The 19,373-nt window shown below is 38.5% G+C and overlaps 1 protein-coding gene across 4 annotated transcripts in view; it reads left to right on the top strand.

Moving 5' to 3' along the window:
* The window catches only part of VRK1 (VRK serine/threonine kinase 1), a 59,605-nt gene extending 55,282 nt beyond the window's left edge, over nucleotides 1-4,323 (top strand). For all 4 annotated transcript variants that reach the window (XM_074996553.1, XM_074996550.1, XM_074996551.1 and 1 more), the window contains one exon: nucleotides 2,919-4,323. In XM_074996553.1, the coding sequence (XP_074852654.1) occupies nucleotides 2,919-2,992 (74 nt within the window). In that variant the 3' untranslated portion in view covers nucleotides 2,993-4,323. The remainder of the gene's footprint in view (nucleotides 1-2,918) is intronic.
* Nucleotides 4,324-19,373: the final 15,050 nt, after the last annotated feature.

The raw sequence follows: 19,373 nt of genomic DNA, 5'->3' as shown, positions 1-19,373 counted from the left end.
GGTTGTTGGGCTGTAGTCAATCAAATAATTGAAATTATTTTTTCACAGTTTGTAAAAATAGCTTGATTTAAGCAACTCAATATTTGTATTTAATTTTGTAATAAAACATTTGAAACCCCAACCTCAGTCCTTTGGCATATGCAGTGTAGAACTATGGAACCATGCTTTTCCTATAATATCCTCACCTTATGAAAAATTCCAGACTATTCGTGTTATGGTGTCACCTACCAAGGAGCACAGAATCAAAGAACAGTAAAAAACAGAGAATATAAAAGCAGAGTCCAGTCCTCAGTCCTTTAGTTTTTCTTTGCCATTTTCCTCGTGAAATCATGGAATTCATCATCTCACTCTATTTAATCCAGTTCTCACTTTTCCCGTTTTAATTAGTGAAAAACATTAGATCGCCACAAGAGACAAGCAAGACTTAATATAGTCGCTTGATCCTTCTTTGATTCTACAGGTTTCTAGTGTCTCAAGAATCTTGACAAAACATCACACTGCAGCGCTTTCTATATTAATTGTGCAGACTGTCCTTGAAGGAAATTTTTTTGGGAGAACAATCAAGGGAGAATATAACTCTTGCACTCCCTCTCTTTAGAGGAAAAATGAGTCTACTACAGATGTTCATTCCTTCTACCCTTTTGATTTGATTGCAGCTGGTCAGCCTTGGTTGTATGTTTTATTCTGGTGCGGTTTTTGGATCCAGTGCTGCTTTTGCTTCAGCTGTCTGAATCTTTGCTGCCTGAATTCGAGCCTTCTCTTTGTGGTTCTGTTGCCACTGCCTTCTCTTCCCCTCTCTGTTTCTCTTCCCAAATATATAAATGAAAATAAAAGCCACGGGGGTCTCACATTCTTTTCTTCTGCTTTCTTCCATTTTTCCGTGGTAGGGGAAATGGTCCAAGATAAAGGATCCCCAACAGGAGACCTAGGGAAAAGGATATTGATAGTCTCCTTTAGTTTCTCCCACGCTCCACCCCCCACCATAAGATCAGCCCAATCTCAGTCTTCAGTCTTGAAGATTGTTGCTGGAATTGCCCATTCCATACCAACACCATGAATATGTCTTAGGGCTCCTTAAAATTCTCTGGTGCACTCAATACTTGCTACCCCTGTGTCAGAACAGAATGTGTGGTGATATGCACATCTGTTTTTTTTTTCTACGACAAAATGCCATCTCTTAAAAGATTTCATGTCCCAGGCATGCTCAGTTTAACCTCCAGATTGAACCTCTTTCATCTGGCACTGTTGGGACCTGACCAGTGCCAAATGAAAGAATTTGTCAGACTATGGGAGATCAGTATTGTTTAGTGAATTACGAACACTTCCACTGCTTACTGGCCTTTTAGAAGACATTTAGGGATAAATTATGGCTAAATAACACAGAACACTGAGGCAGGACTGGTGTCCGTGCAATCACAGGAAACTTAGCCACATCCATGATAAGTGGTCCTCTGGCTAACCACAATCATGCAGGGCTATTTTGGGCACCATGAAAAGATGAGGCATTAGTATTTCAGGATACCTTTGTATCATAGCCTAGAATAATGAAGTGTTGCAAGTGAAGGAAGCTGCTCAGCTAAATCTGGCTCAGATTTTAGTATCTGCCACTGAGAAGGTGAAGATTAGTTTATTTATTCCTGCCTCCTTGGGAGTGGTGATTCAGGCACTGCTGTGTACCCTTAATCACAATACAACAGTAAAAAGAATCGCAGTGGAACCAAAAGGTGATAACCAATAAAAGGAAGTGTTTTTACAGACCAGTGGTCCTATGTAAATCATTGCCACAAGATAATAAGATGTATAAGATATATGTATTTTTGTAACGTTTGAAAGTGATAGAAACTCTTCAAAGAATTTAAATCAGATTTTAACTGAGTGGGTTTCGGAAAGAAAGGTTCATATGAGTGGGTAGTTCCATAGTTTCCCATGACATAGTTTCTTGTACCTACTTCTAAAGCGAGTGGTACTGGTGGTTAGCGGACAGGATACAGAAGTAGATGGCTACTGCTCTGATCTAATACGGAATTCCATTTGGTTAAATCATGTACAAAGTTACCTTAACTTCAAAATGCTAGCTGCTTCTGGTGATTGATCAGCCACTCTTTTAAAATAATTTACAATGAACACAAGTACAGCTTGACATAGATTAGTCATAGATACAACAGTAAGCAATCAGAGAAATGAAGTGGGTAATTCTATTTTTTTTTAAAAAGGCCCAGAGGTATATAGTTAATTTCTTGTAGCAATTCTAGAGAAAGAGAGAGCAGGATCATGTTAGAAAAGGCTTTAGTAGAAACTGAGGAACTGAAATAAAATAGATTGTGTTTGGTCTCTGCATTTTTGAAAAAAGGTAGCCTATTTTTATTTTCCTGTCATCTGGCTACCACTGGCGCACATGAGCATGTGGTTTCTGACCTCTCCAACAGGAAGAAAGTTATCAAATGATTTTGCATCAAGTTCTGCTCCTTTTTACACCTGGCAGACAGGTTGCCCAGTTTGCTTTCTGCTTTACTTCCAACAGGAGTTGGAGCCTCTGCCTGAGAAAACACTGTGGGTTGTTTTGTCATTTAAGATAGATCTTAGAGAAGACTGAAACTAAAGATTTTTTTCAGGAAATGTAAATCTTTTTTGGCTGAGAGTGTTTGTTACTTTTGCTGTTACCAAAGTTTTGCAAAGCAACTGATACAGTCAGGGAGTAAGTATGGGAGTCCTACTTAACTATGTTTATTTTTAAAGAGATTATCCAGGATTCCCACAGACTGGGATTGGGAACATTTCTGAAGTGTAGATTCAAACTAATTGGGGGTTTTACCCTTTTAAAATGCTCATAATGTAAAACTCTTCTCATAAATCTTCTCTGCTACCTTTATTTTGTGATGTTAAGATACTTTAATTGCATTCAATTTTTAAAACTGCAGATTCAGAAGCCACCAAAACACAGAAGAAGAGATCACCGAAAGGCACAAGAACCAGGAAGAGAGTCCAGAAGTAGATGAACCAGAATAATGTACTTTTCTTCTGTGCTTTGCTTTATTCTGCTATTGTAGCACTCAGATCTTTGCTTCCTTGTTTATTTTTACAGAATTTGAAAAATTACTATGCTGCAGTTTGTACCTTATCTTGAATAAATATTTTATTAAAGTGTATTTGTGTACTTCATGTACAATTTACTACCCATAAGTGCAGAAGTTTTCACATTTTGATGTGAGATTGTTGTATTTGCTTAGTTTTCCATGCTTTTGAAGGAACCTGAAGAGAAGAAAGTATTGTGCTTCCCAGCCCCCCTTGTGATATGGCAAGAAGACTTGAAATTGTATTCAATTTTTTTTTCTGTTTTTGCTTGTTAACTTAAAGATAGCCCTCTCGCATCTGGTCTTCCCTTATTTTTCATGAAGACATTTTGGAGTCATGAATTATTGACTTATCATTAACTAGAAGGGAGAGAAAGGGATTTTTTAAATCATTGTGTAGATGTTTCTTCCAGGTATTTAAGTGTTTGAATTAAACAAGGGTTAGAGAATACAGATTTAAACAATGAATAAAAGTCACTTCCCAGCTCAAGCCTGGCTTACATAACAAAATTTAACAATCTGAATATTGTTTCCAGTAATCATGTTAGCTGTTGCGTCTTACAGGTAAATTGCATTCAGTTGGTGTGCACTGCTGAACACCCTTTTCAGACATGTCTAAAATTTATAATATAGCTGAGTTTTAGTTAATCAAGTTTCATTTGAATGGTATTTGTATCTGTTCTCCTGTTGTTCATTGTCTTCCAGGAGAGTGAGTAGACGAGATCAGAATTTCTGATGTAACCTCCTCTATACTCAGGAACCACACATACCTCAGGCTTTCTTTTTATATCATGTAGAAGCAAGAAAGGGTACAAATTCATTCTTCATCTACTTGGACACCATTTTCCAATAAAGAATTGGCTCTTATATTTATCACCTCAGAATGGTGTTTTACCTTTCCTGATAGGCAAGGTGATATTTTCATTTGAAATTCCATAAAAAAAAAAAAAAAGCATTTTATTCTGAATTTCTTCATAGTAAGTCTTTGCCCTGACAGGCATTTTTTGGAAAAGTGGAATAAATAAGCATGCATGATGCTGAAAATTAACACTTCTTTGCACTTAGATAATTAATTTGGGACAGATATAGTTCTCAAGATGGAAATAGTGGTGTGCAGAGTTTGATAAACTGTTTAAGCATTAGTTGTGAACAAATGAAATACAATACTGTATATCTCTAATTTATTCTTGCTGATTTAAATGCTTGTATAAAGTAGTTGTTCAGCTATCCCACGTACTGGAATAAATCTGTATTAATATACAAAGTGCCAGGTATTCATTGATTAGGTTTTGCACCCAATTTTCTTTTAAAACAGGGAAGTTATTTGAAATGGTAAGATATAACACAGATTTCTCATTTATGGCATTTTCCGTGTGTGAGGGAAGAAATAAATGTGTGGCTTTCCTAGGACTCTGCTGTGCATAGGAATTACGGAAGCAGCTAGAGAGCTTCAAGTATAGTATCACCATGTGATGGTGCTTTGGCTAGTTCATATTTTCCCCCTCAATGTCTAGTGAGAATTTTTCTAGAATGAAGGCAAGAGGCTGGGGCAGCCTTGCATTTCAATCTTTCTTCGAGTTAAAGTTTACTATCCAAAGTTAAAAAGAAAGCTAAAGTATAATTTAAAAGCACAGCACTCAGAATCCCTCCAGAGAAATATTAGAGACAAATGAATATAAATTTTAATCTCTGTTGCTCTTTCTATATGCAAAGCTGGCTTTATTTATGTTTTTATTCTTTATTGATTATTGAATATTTTTTAAAAATTGAATGAATTCCATACCTTGTGAATTTCCTCTCTTACCAGTGATCAAAACTGGTGCTTTTTATTTGATAAAAACCAAGACTAAATCTAAATTCACAAAGATATTTTATGAATATAGTTTAATTTCTGCTACTTTCTTGGTAATAAAAAAGAATGGTCTCTGAGGTAAGTTGGCTTTTTCAAAGCATTCTAGGAAGTGAAGGTGGCAAACTCCTCTGCTCAGTATCTCTGCTCTTGACTAGCTTTTTTGTGACCAGACTGTAAAATCACAGTCAGAGGTCAAGACTCTCCCTAGGTGCAGCTTGTGAACTTACAAGATGCTTAATGTGTGGGCAACACTAACAGATAGGTAAGTAGAAGATTGTGATGAAATAGTGTGGTAGTTACACTTGGATGGTAAAAAAGGTATGAAAAATATACTCCTTAATTGAGAGAGTGGGAGGGTAGTTTTTGTTGACATCCCATTTGAATGTAAAACCCGTAACACAAAGGAAGCGAGCCGCCTTTAGACCGCATTTAACTGCTCTTGATGACTCCAGTTGTGTGTAAATATTAGAAAACAGCAGGGTCCTACATTCCAAGAATCACTTGAGCAGTGCCATGAAGACAAGTGTCCTTACTGGTATTGTAGTCATACTCCCAAGCTCTCCTGCTGTTTCTAATCTGTGCGCACAGCCGTGAAAAAACTGGACTGACATTTACAGGCACAGCAGGGAGACACTTGAGCAGGGAATGTTAAAGACTCCACTACCTACGTTTCAAAGTGGCCACCATACATGATAAATCTTCACAGGAGAACTAGTCCGCACTTCAACTGATGGTGTAATGAAGATATCGATAATGAAGCACATAATGCTTTTGTGCTGAACATTTAACAGATTTATTATTATTACTGGTAATATAAAATATTTGGAGGGACAATCTAATGCAGGATGGATGCAGGATTTTTTTAAGATGGTACTGGCTTGATGGTCTTACCATTTTCCTGGCTATTTTACAGGCATATTTCCCCGTAAGCGCCAACATCTCAGAATGAAGTAATTCCTAGCATCTGCTACAGCTGGTGTGGTGTTTTTTTGGGCAGGGGGGAGAGAGAGGAAAAAAAAAAGTTAGTTGCTTTTGTGAGTAGAGTTAGACAGACTTTATTCACTGTTTTGTCCCAGTGAGCTGCCAGATTTGGGATGCCATAACACCAGTAATGCAATTAGGTTTTCTGCACATTGTCTGGTTGACTTCTCAGTTAAGAGTTTCTTTCCCTTTGGGAATAAGACTAGACAGACTGTCATTTGCTATTACTAATTCTGCTTAGCATTATCACTGGAGCTTTTTTGTAATTAGCTATCTTAGTTGGCTCTTAAATTTTAATAGCCAATTGAAGCTATGTTTTAGCCAAGTTCCATATCTAAATTGCATTCAGTCCATTAACAAAGTTGGTTAAAAGGCTATTAAAACAAAAGCCAATATATGGTGGTTAGCACTTACATGTTTGCAGTAGAAGCAATGCCAGCTTTCAATGAATTTTCTGAGGAAGCATGTTCTTCTTTCTAGTCAAGGAAATGCACAAAAATGACCAAAGTTAGTTTGGGAAACAGGCTGATTTTTACAGAATACTTTTAAGACAACTTAAATAAATAAAAAGTTTTTGTCTTGGTTAGACAGGTATTTATGAGGAGGTAGCTAAGATTTGACAGTTCTGTAAAAAAGCACATACATGAAATTATAATTTTTTCCCCAAAAGTTCAGCTGATCATAGTTATTAGCAAAACCATCTGAAGCACCTTCTGGCCAAATTGTGATCTTGCTTAGTTTGTAAAACTGACAGGCAGACAGACAGACACAAAAGAAGGTAGGCATGTCAGCACAGAGGCCTACTATTCTTAATCAATAAATCTTATTTTTATTCTGCAGATCACTGCTGGATACATCACCTTCCTTAGCAATGTAATGTTGCATCTTTGTAGATTTTTATCCACTGTGGCATCAATGAAAAGACTCTTGGTTTATCAAGTTCATAATTTGTGATTTTAGAAAATTGTAGGAGATTAACAGTTTTTGGATTATTCTGTAACAAGTACCTGCTTTCTTTGACATCACCACTAAAAAAAAAAAACTGGAAGGACAGTTGGGCTAACGTGAAATTAAGGTGTTGGTCCCGCTATAACTTAACACTGAGTTTACCAGTGATTGGCACACTTCTCTCAAAATACCATGCATGGATAATGCTGGGTTAGTAACCAGTATTTAAGTTTTGCTTTTACAGGAGGTTGTATTCCATTGGCACTTTTGCAGCTAAGCAGAAGGCTCTAACTATTCTTAGTGCATGCTTGTGTCCATTCCGATGTAGGTGTGTGTGTGTGCTATGTACACCGCCATTGGAAAGATTTTCCCTGAGTATTACCTTCATCAGTTTCATTCTTGTGTACCTTGGAGTTGCCCCCTCATGACATCATAGGGTCCTGTTAACCCTATTTCTGTACAACCATTTAGGCTGATTCTTCAGTCTGCACTGGGTACTTTCAGCTGTTGTGGCTAGGATTAACTAGCCATCTGTGGAGGAGTCCGTGGATGGCTGCTTCTGCCTCTGGACCACTTTCTCCCTCAGACGACAGTGTTGGTGGTGTGGCTGGATTGTTTGAGCACCAGTGATCATCCCAGGCCGCTTGGGGAATTATATGCAGCTCGGTACAATTCCTCATGCTGCTTATCTGTTCTTGATGTGTTCGAGGGTGGACTTTCTCTCACTTCAGTTGAAAGTTCCTCATATGATGGAGCTTGGAGTCAACCTTTTACTCCATTTTGTACTTTGTCACAGTGGTGGCATTCTGCAATAAACCAGTATTTTTTTTTTTAATCCTGACTCGAGGTCCTAAACAGGAACTGTGCCTTCACTGTGAATTAAACTGAGCTCCGAAGGATGTGAAGTAGGCTGTTGTTCAGGGCTCCTTCTAATTTTTTACATCCATCTTATGTGCACCGAAGGCATGTGCAGATGTACACCACCGTAGAAACCCATGCTGCTGGCTGTGGATGTCTGTGTCCCTACTGGTAATCAGCTGGGCAGCACCTGAATTTCTTCTTGGCAGCCACTCAAGCCTTCTGCTTATAGGGAACACTGCTCTTATCTCTTCAGAAGAAAACAAAAAACTTTATTGGATGCCACTAAATAGATGAGGGTTTTCTTCTCTTTACAACTTAAGTTTGACATCACCAGCTGTGCTCGTTGCCCATTTGTTGTCTTGTGTCTGCCAAGAACTGTTTCCTTTCACCAGAAAACAATCTGTACCCATGCAATTCATCAAGCCAAATGCTGAAATCTTTTATGCAACCAAGCACATTAAGGTTTATGACCAACATTCAAAAATACTTAAGAATTTTCAAAATGGACAACAGGATCTACAAATTCCAGAGGAACTGGAAAGGAAAATAAAAAGCCCAAATTCTTGCATTTAACTTCCAGGGAGTTCTGGAACATGCTATGCAAGTCTTGAGCATTGTAATGCGTGCTCCAGGTGGACTCTGATAAATATATAGAAGGGAAGGGAATTTCAGATTACGTTGTCTTTGATGGAAATGGCTTTGCCTGGCATAGTTATCTCCTGTTCCTGTCTTTGGAAGGTGAGCAATTCCAGTTCTGCAGACCTCAGGTGTTGTGACCAATTTTTAATAAGTAATGCAAGAAGAGAAGGTAATGAGAATATAATAAGACAGTAGTGAAGCACAGTACAAGCAAAAAGAAGGTATTTTACAAACTCAACTCAGAACCTTAATTCCATTTGTGAGTCTACTCTAGATCAGACATTGAACAATAATAATCTGTATTGAGAATTGTTTAAGTGAGTTCACTGCTACAATTACAAACTAAGCAAAAATACTAGGGATTAATATGTTCATTCAGTGGAACCTGTTTCTTCACTATAATCTGAGACAAATCCAGGAATGATACATTTAAAAGACAAATCAGCCCTGACGTAGAAAGTACTTCGCCTTATTCAGAGAGCATACTATGTCATGCAGTTTTGGAAATTAATGAATTGCACTGCAGAATATTTAGAGAAATTGCTTTACACCACAAAGAATGCATGACCTATGTCTTGAAAATCGAAAGGTACTTTCCTGTCTTCTGCTGGTAGAGTAGTGGTATGCTGGATGTTCTTGAAAGCAATAGTGTACATCCAGCATTTAGCCTCCTACCTTAGCTAAACCTGAACAAAAGTTTTACTAGTAAACCAAATCACTGCCTGAAAACATAAATGCCATTATGAAAGAACCTTTTCTTAATACTGCATCCCTACCTATCTGTCCTAAAAGGGTTGTGTTCTGAACTTTAAGGTGGAATCTATGCTGGCAAGAATGAGACCCATTCTTTACCACCAATACGCCCTAGTAGCACCAGTGATAGATATTACAATGCAGATTTAAACTGAGATATTTAGCAGAAAAGGTGTGAAAATAACTCAATTTTGTTTGGGCTTAATGATTTGTTTTGATTTCAGGCATTTTTAATTTTTTTTAAAAAACAAGGAAGTCTGGAAACAAAGGGCTATATTCACAAGAGGATTTAAGTTCCCCTTAACAAACCAAAGGCGGGTGGTGGTGGTGGTGGTGGTACCCCTTGAATGCCCTAATCTCTGGATTATGGACATAAATCTGGAATGTGGGAAATGCTGGTGTGAATCCTCACTCAGGGCTAGGGACTTTGAGCCAAGGCTATGTGGTTAAATTTATCCAGTTACCTTGCTATAATTCATTCCCTATTCATGTATTCTCCAGTTCCTTTTACGGGGTTGCCATTCTGCTTTTATTATCTCTTCCAAAATTATAATTTAAAGGAATTGGCCTTCTGATTTATCAGATGACAGCCCTGACATTATATTGTCCTTACAGGAAGTGTGGGTCTTTTGAAAGGAATTCTGAGCTTGATTTTCAGAAGTACTGAGCATATGTAGCTGCTGTTTGTGTCAAATGCAGTGCTGGGAATTCAGTGGTGCTGAAAACTAAGAATTCTGTATTCACCAGAATTTGCCATAAAGGTAAAACTTTCCTTTCAGGGCATACAGAACCATACAGATCAAAGAATGCATGGTGATCTTGATAAATTCACATTTTCCTGTTTACATTGAGAATTCTGCATATTTTTGGGGGCATACAGAAACTTTAAATATTTTAGTAACTTTCTAGCGTGATAGGAAACTACAGGAACAAAAGTATCCTCCTCTTGTAGAAACACCCAATAGATCCACCATCACATTTTTGTTCAACAGCAGAGTCCTAAGAACAAATGGATATTTAATTAACCTTCCTCCCCTAGGCCCCTTTCAATGCAAGACTGTAAATTAGTCTTGTACATAGTACAGCAGTAAGCTGAACTCCATGATGCAGTTTTTAGTAATTTCTACCACATGAAACATTGACCTGTAAGGGTAATAAGCAATTCTGTGCTGTGGTCATGACAGGAAATGGCTGACATTTTCAAAACTGTACTCTTTTTTTTTTTTTTTTCTTGCAGTGAGGCACAAAGAATTTTCAGATAGGTGTTCAGATAGGTGTTAAAGTTGAGTGATAGCACAATTTTTTTGGGGGGGAGCGTGAGTAATAAAGCAAGCATTTGAATAGACAGTTGGCCTGGATGGTTAGGTAAACTTTCATCCTACTTCCTAGACCTTGTTTAGGCTTGTAAAAATAGCAGTTCTATAGTTCATACTGAGCTGCTCCACAGAGTTAGCAATGTTATACTAGACCACCATCATAGCTGTAGTTCTGCAAATGATGCCTGAATACCCTTAGCTACATTTACACTAGAGTGTTTTGTCAACAAAACCCTGGTTTTACTTAAATTTCTGAGAGTTTTTAGTTGACCAGAAACATTTTTTATTCTGTAGTTTACATAGCTACCAGTAAACCAAACAACCAGCATCCACACTAAAAATGTGTTTTGTCGACAGAGCTCAGCACTTTTGTTTACAGCCTTCTGCCTCTCCCCTGTGAGGAAGAGCAGCTTCCTTGACAAAATCTTGACAACAAAGCTGTGTGGATGCTTGAGGGAGGAGAGGGGAAATTCTCTCTTAGCACATAACTTCTGGGACACCTGGCAGCCCTTTCTGCTGTGCTTCTGGATGGCCATTCTGTCAAGAGAGTGGCCGGGCAGTCCAGCTGCTGTCAAGAGAGCAGATTGACATAGTGATCTACTTTTGTGTGTGGACATGATCTGTCAACAGAAGTTTTGTTGGAAGATATCTTCCAATAGTAAATTCTGTCAAAAGACTGCTTTAGTGTAGATGTAGCCCTTGTGAATGCAGCCAAAAACCAGTTTTCTGTCAAAATGAACTTTAATATTTCCAATTTTCTTTTCAATGAAAACAGTTTCCCAAAATCAATATGAATTCATGAAATATTTTCTGTCAGCCTGAATCAGCATTTTTAGTGCAAAAAGTTTTGTCCAAAAAAAAATCACCTAACTGTATGTAGGAGATAATATGCTCATAAAGTGCCTTAGCCCAGCATACCATTAAATAGTGTAGATAAATGTTCAACTGTAGAGTGACTGGAATCCAGGTGTCCCTGTTCCCATGTGGGCACCCTGAGCCCGAGGCTTGTTTGTCCGTGTCTTTCTCACTCACAATAAGGGACACAGTGTGTCCCACCTTGGAAAAGCCTATTGGCTAAGGCAGTCACTAGGGAGGAAGCAAATGGTGATTCAAATGAGGGTAGTTTTGTCTGTCTCTCTCCCCACCTCCTGCCCCCAAGAACAAGCTTTATTGGAAAATGGATGTAATTTATTCTTTATTGGAAAATATCTGGAAATCTAAACGAATATAAGATTATATATTTGATTGTACCTTCCTCTTCCCATCTCTTGTATGTACTTTATGTTATAAACTCCTTAGGATAGTGATGGTCTTCTGGTACATTTGTGCGGTACTATAGCAAAATGGTGTCTTTTTCTTGACTGGGACTGCAAAGTGCCCCTGTAAGGTGTCAGCTTTCCCTGAGGAACTGGTTTGGCCATTCCCCAGCTGTATCTGGAAAATATTCTTGTAGTCATGATTTCAGCTTGTGTTTATAACTTCACCTATAACACTGCTGCATGCATTTTGCCAAGATGATATTGATCAGCAAATTACGAGTTTTTAAATACCTCACCAGATATGCCTTGTACAAAATTTATTACAATAGTATGCAGGGTCTAGGCATATATTTTATCACACAGATGAAGGCAGAATCCAAACAGTACATGTCAGAGGTTGGGTGCTATTAACTTTTTCCTCCAATAAAGCTCAAAGTTGGGTGGTGGACATATTGAGGGATTTTGCCTACTCCCTTATAGAGATGTAGGCTAGCTGCAAAAATCAGAACTGCACCCCAATTTTCATAATGTTGAGGGTATTTAGCATTGGGCTATTAAACTACTGGTTCTGTTGGTGTTCTCATATATGTATATCTGAGGGAGTACCTTGGAGTTGAGCACCTGTGTACAATGGACTCCCAACTTATCAGATATTTGAGTTTCTTAAAAAGAAAAAGTTAAATCAGTGATACTCAGACTGAGGTTTGGAAGTTGCAAGTGGCTCTTTAATGTGGCTCCTGTGGCTCCTTATAGCACATGATTTTAAAACACTGTGATTTAATTATTAATCAATCAGAATGCTTTTACTATGTTAAAAACAATTGTAGTTGATAAACAATATCTGGCAGCCATTTTACTGTGAGAGATCGATAAAATGAAACAATGAATTCACACTATTAGGGGTCTGTTTTTGTTAATCCTGTGTATTAATTTGGTTCCTGAACCACTGAGGTCTGAATGTCCTTAAGGGTTTAATTCTGTGATAGAGCACTAAATTCTGCAGTCAGCTACTGCAGTCTTACCACTCCTCTTGACGATGAGCAGGTCTACAGTAGTGGATTAAAGTCAACCTAAAATACACAGAACAGAATAGCATAGCTGGAGTCAATGTACCTCTTAGGTCGACTTTCTCTGCCATCCCCATAGCAGGAGGTCAACAGCTCCCATCAACTTTCCTTACTTCTTGTGACTGTGAGGAATACTGGCATTGACAGGGACACCTGGAATGTTCGATTTAGTGCATTTTGGCAGCCACACTAAGCCAAACCCTAGAAGATCAACCTTTGGAGCATCAAACTTATGGTAAGGATAGACATGCCCTATATGATATGTAGGTCTCTTCCTGGCAAAATTTGTTCCTAATAATAAATACATTGTCTTCAGGTAACTAAATGTAAACTGGCTAAGACTGTTTAGCTATCACTTCATCCCCACAACTCTCAACACACCCCACCTCCCTCACAGATTTTGGGTGAAGATAGTATAATCAATTGCACATAGGTCAGAAACTGGCTTTGGAGTTTTAACTGAGTTCTTCAATATTTCACCGATCAGCCCACATGAGCTTGTAACATCTACTTTCTAGTTCCTCTCCATCAAAGTAACATGTTTGGTTCTGTTCTGTTCTGGTATGGCTATGGTCTGAAGAAGTGGGTCTGTCCCACGAAAGCTCACCTAACAGATTGTTTTGTTAGTCTTTAAAGTGCTACTTGACTGCTTTTTGTTTTTATGTTTGATTATGTAGCTTAGTACTCAGGATGTCTCAATCAGAGCTATTGCCTAAAAGTCATCTTTCACCAGGATGTCATTACACTGAAGACCTGACCAGAATTCGCATCTACAATTCACCTCTGACAGGTCTCAAGAAACATTGTAGGCCTGTGCATATATTCTGAGACCACACAATGGTTATAAGTTGACTTTCACTGTTTCTGAGGAAGCCAGAAGATGTCTTGGAAGGAGGCACAGTTCTTCCTACAGGAAGTAAGACTCATTCTTCCCCTATGGTCATTTCTTCATTGTGGTAATAATGCACAAGTGGATGGGTGACATATGCAAGACTTCTACATGGAATACTGAGTGGTAGATGATTGGATCTTTAAACTTCTTTATGTTATTTGCATAACAGTGCTCTGTGTTTGTAATTTCTTGCTAGATGGAGTATGTTTAAAATTAAGACCAATTTCAAAGTTGTGGTTGAACCCACTCTATGTACCTAAATTCTATGTTTTTATCATTAATCCTCATATTTCAATGGTGTGATGTAGATATGAAAGAGAAGAATTTCCCAGCTAAAACTGAGGCCCTTTAAAAATGCCTTAAATAATACCATTCTATCCTCCATAGCCTGAAAGAACTAAGGAAGCATTAGGAGAAGAGAATTAATCAGCAGAACACTAAATGGTATAAAGAGGTTATTTTTCACCTGTTCTTTCTGGAAGTGTAATTGAAAGAGACCGAAGTCAACTAAATTGAGTATATTAAAACAATGTTCTCAAACCTAATGAATCAAATATATTACTTTCAGCTGTTCCTAAAGAAAATGCAATGAGAAAATGAAGAGATACATTTTATGTGAATAGTTAAGCAGTTAAATGTGGAATAAAATCAGAAGGCAGAAGTATGCCACTTTTTACATTGTGTGCTTTATTTTTGTTGGTTCTTTGACTGATTGCAGGACACCTCCATTCCCTTAGACTTCAGGACTGTCTACCATTGCAAGGGAAACTAGCAATGTTGGCTGCACTGCTTTCTTCTCCAGCTTGGGACTAGTCTCTGTCACCATGATGATCAGTGACTCTGTGGTCAGCCAACAGAAATTTTGTTCTCTGAATTGGAGATTCTTTTATGTTTCCAGACTCAGAGCTGGTTTTACTACTCTCCATTAAGACACTAATTTCTGAAGGCCCTCCACAGAAAATATCATTGAGCATGTGGTCAGGATGCCACTGTGGCCCGCCACTAGTCTAGTGGCCTTTTCTGGAACCCAGAGACTTCTTACCCAGTTTCTAAGTCCTACACAAGGCATTCCAATTCTGTGTCCTTGGACGGGTGTGTGGAGCAGCAAGCCTGTACTGGCCTCTTCTTCCTCTTCTAATGATGCAGTCTCCTTAAAGGTGGCAGGTTTGAATAATTTTTGGTGGTGCCCAGAGTAGACCCAAGTCCTGTTTCCACTTTCTAAGAGTGTGGAGGAGTTTGGGTTCTGGCTCTGAGGTGGGGATGGGGATGTGGGAGGAGCTCAGGGCTGGGACACAGGGTTGGAGTGCGGGCTTTAAAGTGTGGATGAGGGGTCTGGGAGGGGCTGAAGCAAAGGCTGTCCTGAGGAGACTGGAAGTACAAGTCTACCCTTAATTGGATGATTGATTGATTAATCAATCAATGGCCAGTTCAGGACTTAGGTACTCTCCAGTGTAGACGTAGGCTGCGTGTACGCTATGAGATAAAATGAAATTTCAAGGTGTTAGCTCAACATTAAAACACAAAACACCCACAAGCAATTGGTACCCACAATGTACTGCTCACACTGTTGAACTTGTGCAGGGCAATGGGGGCACGGAGATTTGATACGGAAAAAGGTGAGTCGAATTTCAAGAACCTTCGTGGACACTTAATTCAAATTCATAATATTGAGGTTAAATATTCAAATGTATTAAAAACAGAGTTTCTCATGTAGATGCAGCTTTAGTCAGTCTTCGTTGCGCTAGATCAGCTAATGATTCGCACAAATCTATCCTTTGCCCAGTTCGGCAGACAAGTTTTAATAGGCATACTGCTCAGACCAGAGCTTTCTGTATGAACTTTTTGGAATATTGCATCCAATCTCTTGTGGCAGGTCTCAAAAATTTACCCAGACGCAACAGCTCAAAACTGTATAAGGCTCTGGGGGCATATGCACTCATACACGCGTATACCCAGCATGCCAGACAACTCAGAATTCTTCAGAGTTGGTTGGATTCTTTATATGCCAGGTGGTTACCATCTGAACACTATTCAGTGAGACCTCTGGAATACTTACTTTTCTAGACTGTTAGGCCAACCCATTTAATGTCCCCTTTGTGTGCTCTCAGTATTCCTTGACAATGGTGACACTCATCTGTGCCTCTCTTTGAACCCAAGGTTTGTGGTTGACAAGTAATCTACTTCTACATATCCATATTGGAGGGCTAAGGGCTGTTCTCTTAGCCTGTCGGGTTTTTCTATCTCATGCCAAAGGAAAAAGCCAATTTGGTCTCATTAAAAAAACAAAATTGCAGCACTTTTATCCCTATAGGCAAAGAAGAACTTGCTTTGTCATACTTTGTTGGGAAGCAATTTGCTTACTCAATTTTGCCTTTCCTCCTTACTGTCTTCTATATGGGATGCTGCTCAAATCTAGTGAGACCATTCATGATTTATACAAATAGTCCCAGCAGCACTTGTTCACCTCTACAGAACATATGAAGTGCCCTTTGTGACTGTTTTGTGTGCTTTATAGTGGAGGACCCCAGTCTGGGGCTGTAAATAGCTCTGTCTCTAAGCAATTCACCCTAAATTGGCGCACTCACAAGAGTCCACAGAAGACCCTTGTTATATCATCCCATGCAAAAATGTGCATGTATGTATTCCTGTTAGAAACTACAGGGAACAAGGATGAAATTATCTCTAGTAGTTAGTCTTCATATTGAAAATAATATTGTAAAGGATCTAAATATTGCCATAAACTGCTTTGTAAAATAGGTGACAGAGGATTTCTGCATAAAGGCTGTGCATAAATGTATTCTAGATTTGATTTTTAACATTATTTATGGACACTCTGGTCATTGGCTATTATGGATGCAGAACACTCAGGTCTCAGAAATATACTCTAAATCTAATCCCTATTTCATCCAACAATCTGTACAAATATTAAGCCTCTTATTATGCTCGCAAGTTAGGTGCTATCACCATTTTATGGTGGGTAAACTAAGGTACAGAAAGGCTGTGATTTGTCCAAAATCAAATGCTAAAATGGAAATAAAATCAGCAGAGGACTATCTCTGGCTCTAGCCATTACATATGTTCTGTCCTGGTGCACCACACAAACCCTGAAATTCAATAGTTCTTGTGTTCAGTGGCAGACTTAATTATTTACAAGTGGCATTGGTTTCCAGTGGTTGACCAGTGGAATACAACAGGGTAGCTTAGCTCTATAACCTAGAGTTAGAGGCTTTCTGTAGTTGAGTGTGGGGTACAGGGAGGATTCCAATTTTTTAATTCTTCAAACTTTTTCATCCATGGCATGTGAAAATTTAACCAGATATGTGCTGGTTCAAGTCTCCTAGCAGGCTCAGCAACTAGTACTGTGCTGGACTAGGAATTAGAATTATCCTTATAAAGCTTGCAACCATATATGTGCTGAGCAGTCTACATGCATTTGACGGCTAGTTCAGCACCCTTTTTTGAGTGTTAAATGGAATTGCCTGGAAGTATGGGGAAAAAGGATAAATCTCTGACTGTGACCTCGTCTACACTACAACATGTTGCTGGTATGGTTCGTGGCCTGTGCCTCAGTGCTTTGGAGAGCTTTCCACTTCTCCTTCAGGTTAATATAGCATAAACTGTGGAGATATGTTCTTTATTTACCTACAGAATTGAGTAGACCAGGTCAAACTATTACCTCAAAATCCAAGGAACCACACTAATATTGATGAAGGTGGACTTTGTCCATCTTATTTGGGACACTTTTAAAAGGGCAACTTTCCAATACATGGAGCTGTGCTCTGGATAGTGGGCTGGGAACAGGAACTCACATGCGTTCTGTTCCTTGCTCTGTAATGGAAGCTCTGTGCCTCAGTTTCCCCATTCTGGGGGATAAATGATACCAGTCCACCTTTGTGAAGTGTTTTGAGATCTGTGGATAAAAGCAAATTAGTGTTTAATTTCCTACCATGTTCTCACTCCTTGTATTCCACACCATGCAATAAAATGAACTGATATAGCGTTTTCTTTTAAAGAGGATGCCTGTTTCAATGGAAAAAAATAGTTGGTCTGGTGATACCTGAGCAGTAATTTTTCAATTTATGTATTCTCAAATAGTATTGTGACTACAACAAATTTATCATTTTTAGGAGAATAATAAGAGTGTGTGTGTGTGTGTGTGTATATATATATATACTGATAGGAAATACATTACTAAAATAAAAAAAACCATAGTATAATAGTGCATAAATGCACAATAATCTTCAGTTGTTTATGTAAATTGGGTTTAAGCGAGAGCTGTTTTGTAATTCTAACCAAACAGCTTAATTTCACTTTCTAGGTAAAAGAAAACCAACATTTTCCTCAAATTGTCGGGGGAGAGGGGAAGGAGAATTAGTTGAGAGGAAAATAGCTTCAAATATATGTAGCAGCATTGCTAGGAAAGCAAACTACAACATCTAGCACTCAATGTTATACATAATCTCCTATAAGCACATATTCCCTGGTCCAGTGTAGGGTGTAATCAGCATAAATAACTACTGTTCATGGTAGAGTATTCCATCTTTCTATTTCTATTTCTTGACATCTGAATAGAATAAAGTTGAACTTATTGGACAGAATTTATTATTGTGATTTTTTCCTTAATCTTTAATACGCATCTTATATGAAAACACTCCACTGTATACTATATTTCCCTTTTGAAGCCAAATATTTTGTATACCATGAAATCTACTTTTTGGGGTTTGAGAGAATGTGGTAGGTTGAGGTGGTTAAGACCAGAAGGTTTCAGAACAAGTGTTTTGTTGGCAGATCTGACAGGTATGTTGGGGGTGAGCCAAGAACATACAATGGAAGAACATTTGAATCTCCTTTGTTGTGTTCTGTGGCTTCCATGTCGACTCTGCAGCAAGGTTCAAGGCAGTGATGGTCTGCTTTTCCATTCAACAACATAACAGAGGAAGACTGATTTCTCACATACACACAAAGATTTCTCTAGTTCATATTCATGACTCTTGATTAACATTGTCCATAAGACCTCAAGGGCAGTTGAAACTTGCCACTGTTCTGGTGCCCAAATTGCTAACTAACTAAATCCATAACTAAAACTTGAAATTGCATCACAGCTCTGGCTAAGATACAGCTGAAGCCTGTTAAACTGTGGAAAACTGAAAACCTATAGAACAATGTGTCTGCATACGAAAAATGCCAGGCTAGAGAATTCCTCTCACGAAAAGACAGGATAAATCCAAAAACCTCAATTTTTAAAAAATGGGCAAAAATGTAAAAGATACACATTTACTTGTTGAATATTGTGAACATGGCATCATGCAAATCCCTCTTCCCTTCCCACTCCTGGCCTCCCAGGGAGGGAAGGCTGAACTGGTTTAAGGCAGAACTAGCTTTATGTTGGAAGTTGGATTTCATTTGTAGTGGGGAGTTTAAAGTGGAAGCAAGAGGGTACTCCTGTTAGCACTACTACTACTACTTAAACCCTTGTGCTCCAAGTGGAGCATAGGTCATCTACAAGTCTCCACTTCACTCTGTCTTCGGAGAAAACTTCTAGCTGACTCCAGGAATACCCCAGATGATGTCCTTCAATCTCAGTAGATCTTCTCTACATTATCTAAGGTCTTCCTCTTTTGCATTTTCCTTGTGGATTCCATTTGAGAGCTTGATGGACTATGCTGGATGATAGGTTTCTCAGAGTGTTGCCTAGCCATCCCCACTTTCTCCTCTTGATTTGAATGTCAAGTGG

Source organism: Carettochelys insculpta, chromosome 6 (genome assembly GCF_033958435.1).
Source record: "Carettochelys insculpta isolate YL-2023 chromosome 6, ASM3395843v1, whole genome shotgun sequence".
Classification (NCBI taxonomy): Eukaryota; Metazoa; Chordata; order Testudines; family Carettochelyidae; genus Carettochelys; species Carettochelys insculpta.
Note: the sequence above shows the minus strand (reverse complement) of the source record. Positions and strands in the feature narration are given on the sequence as shown.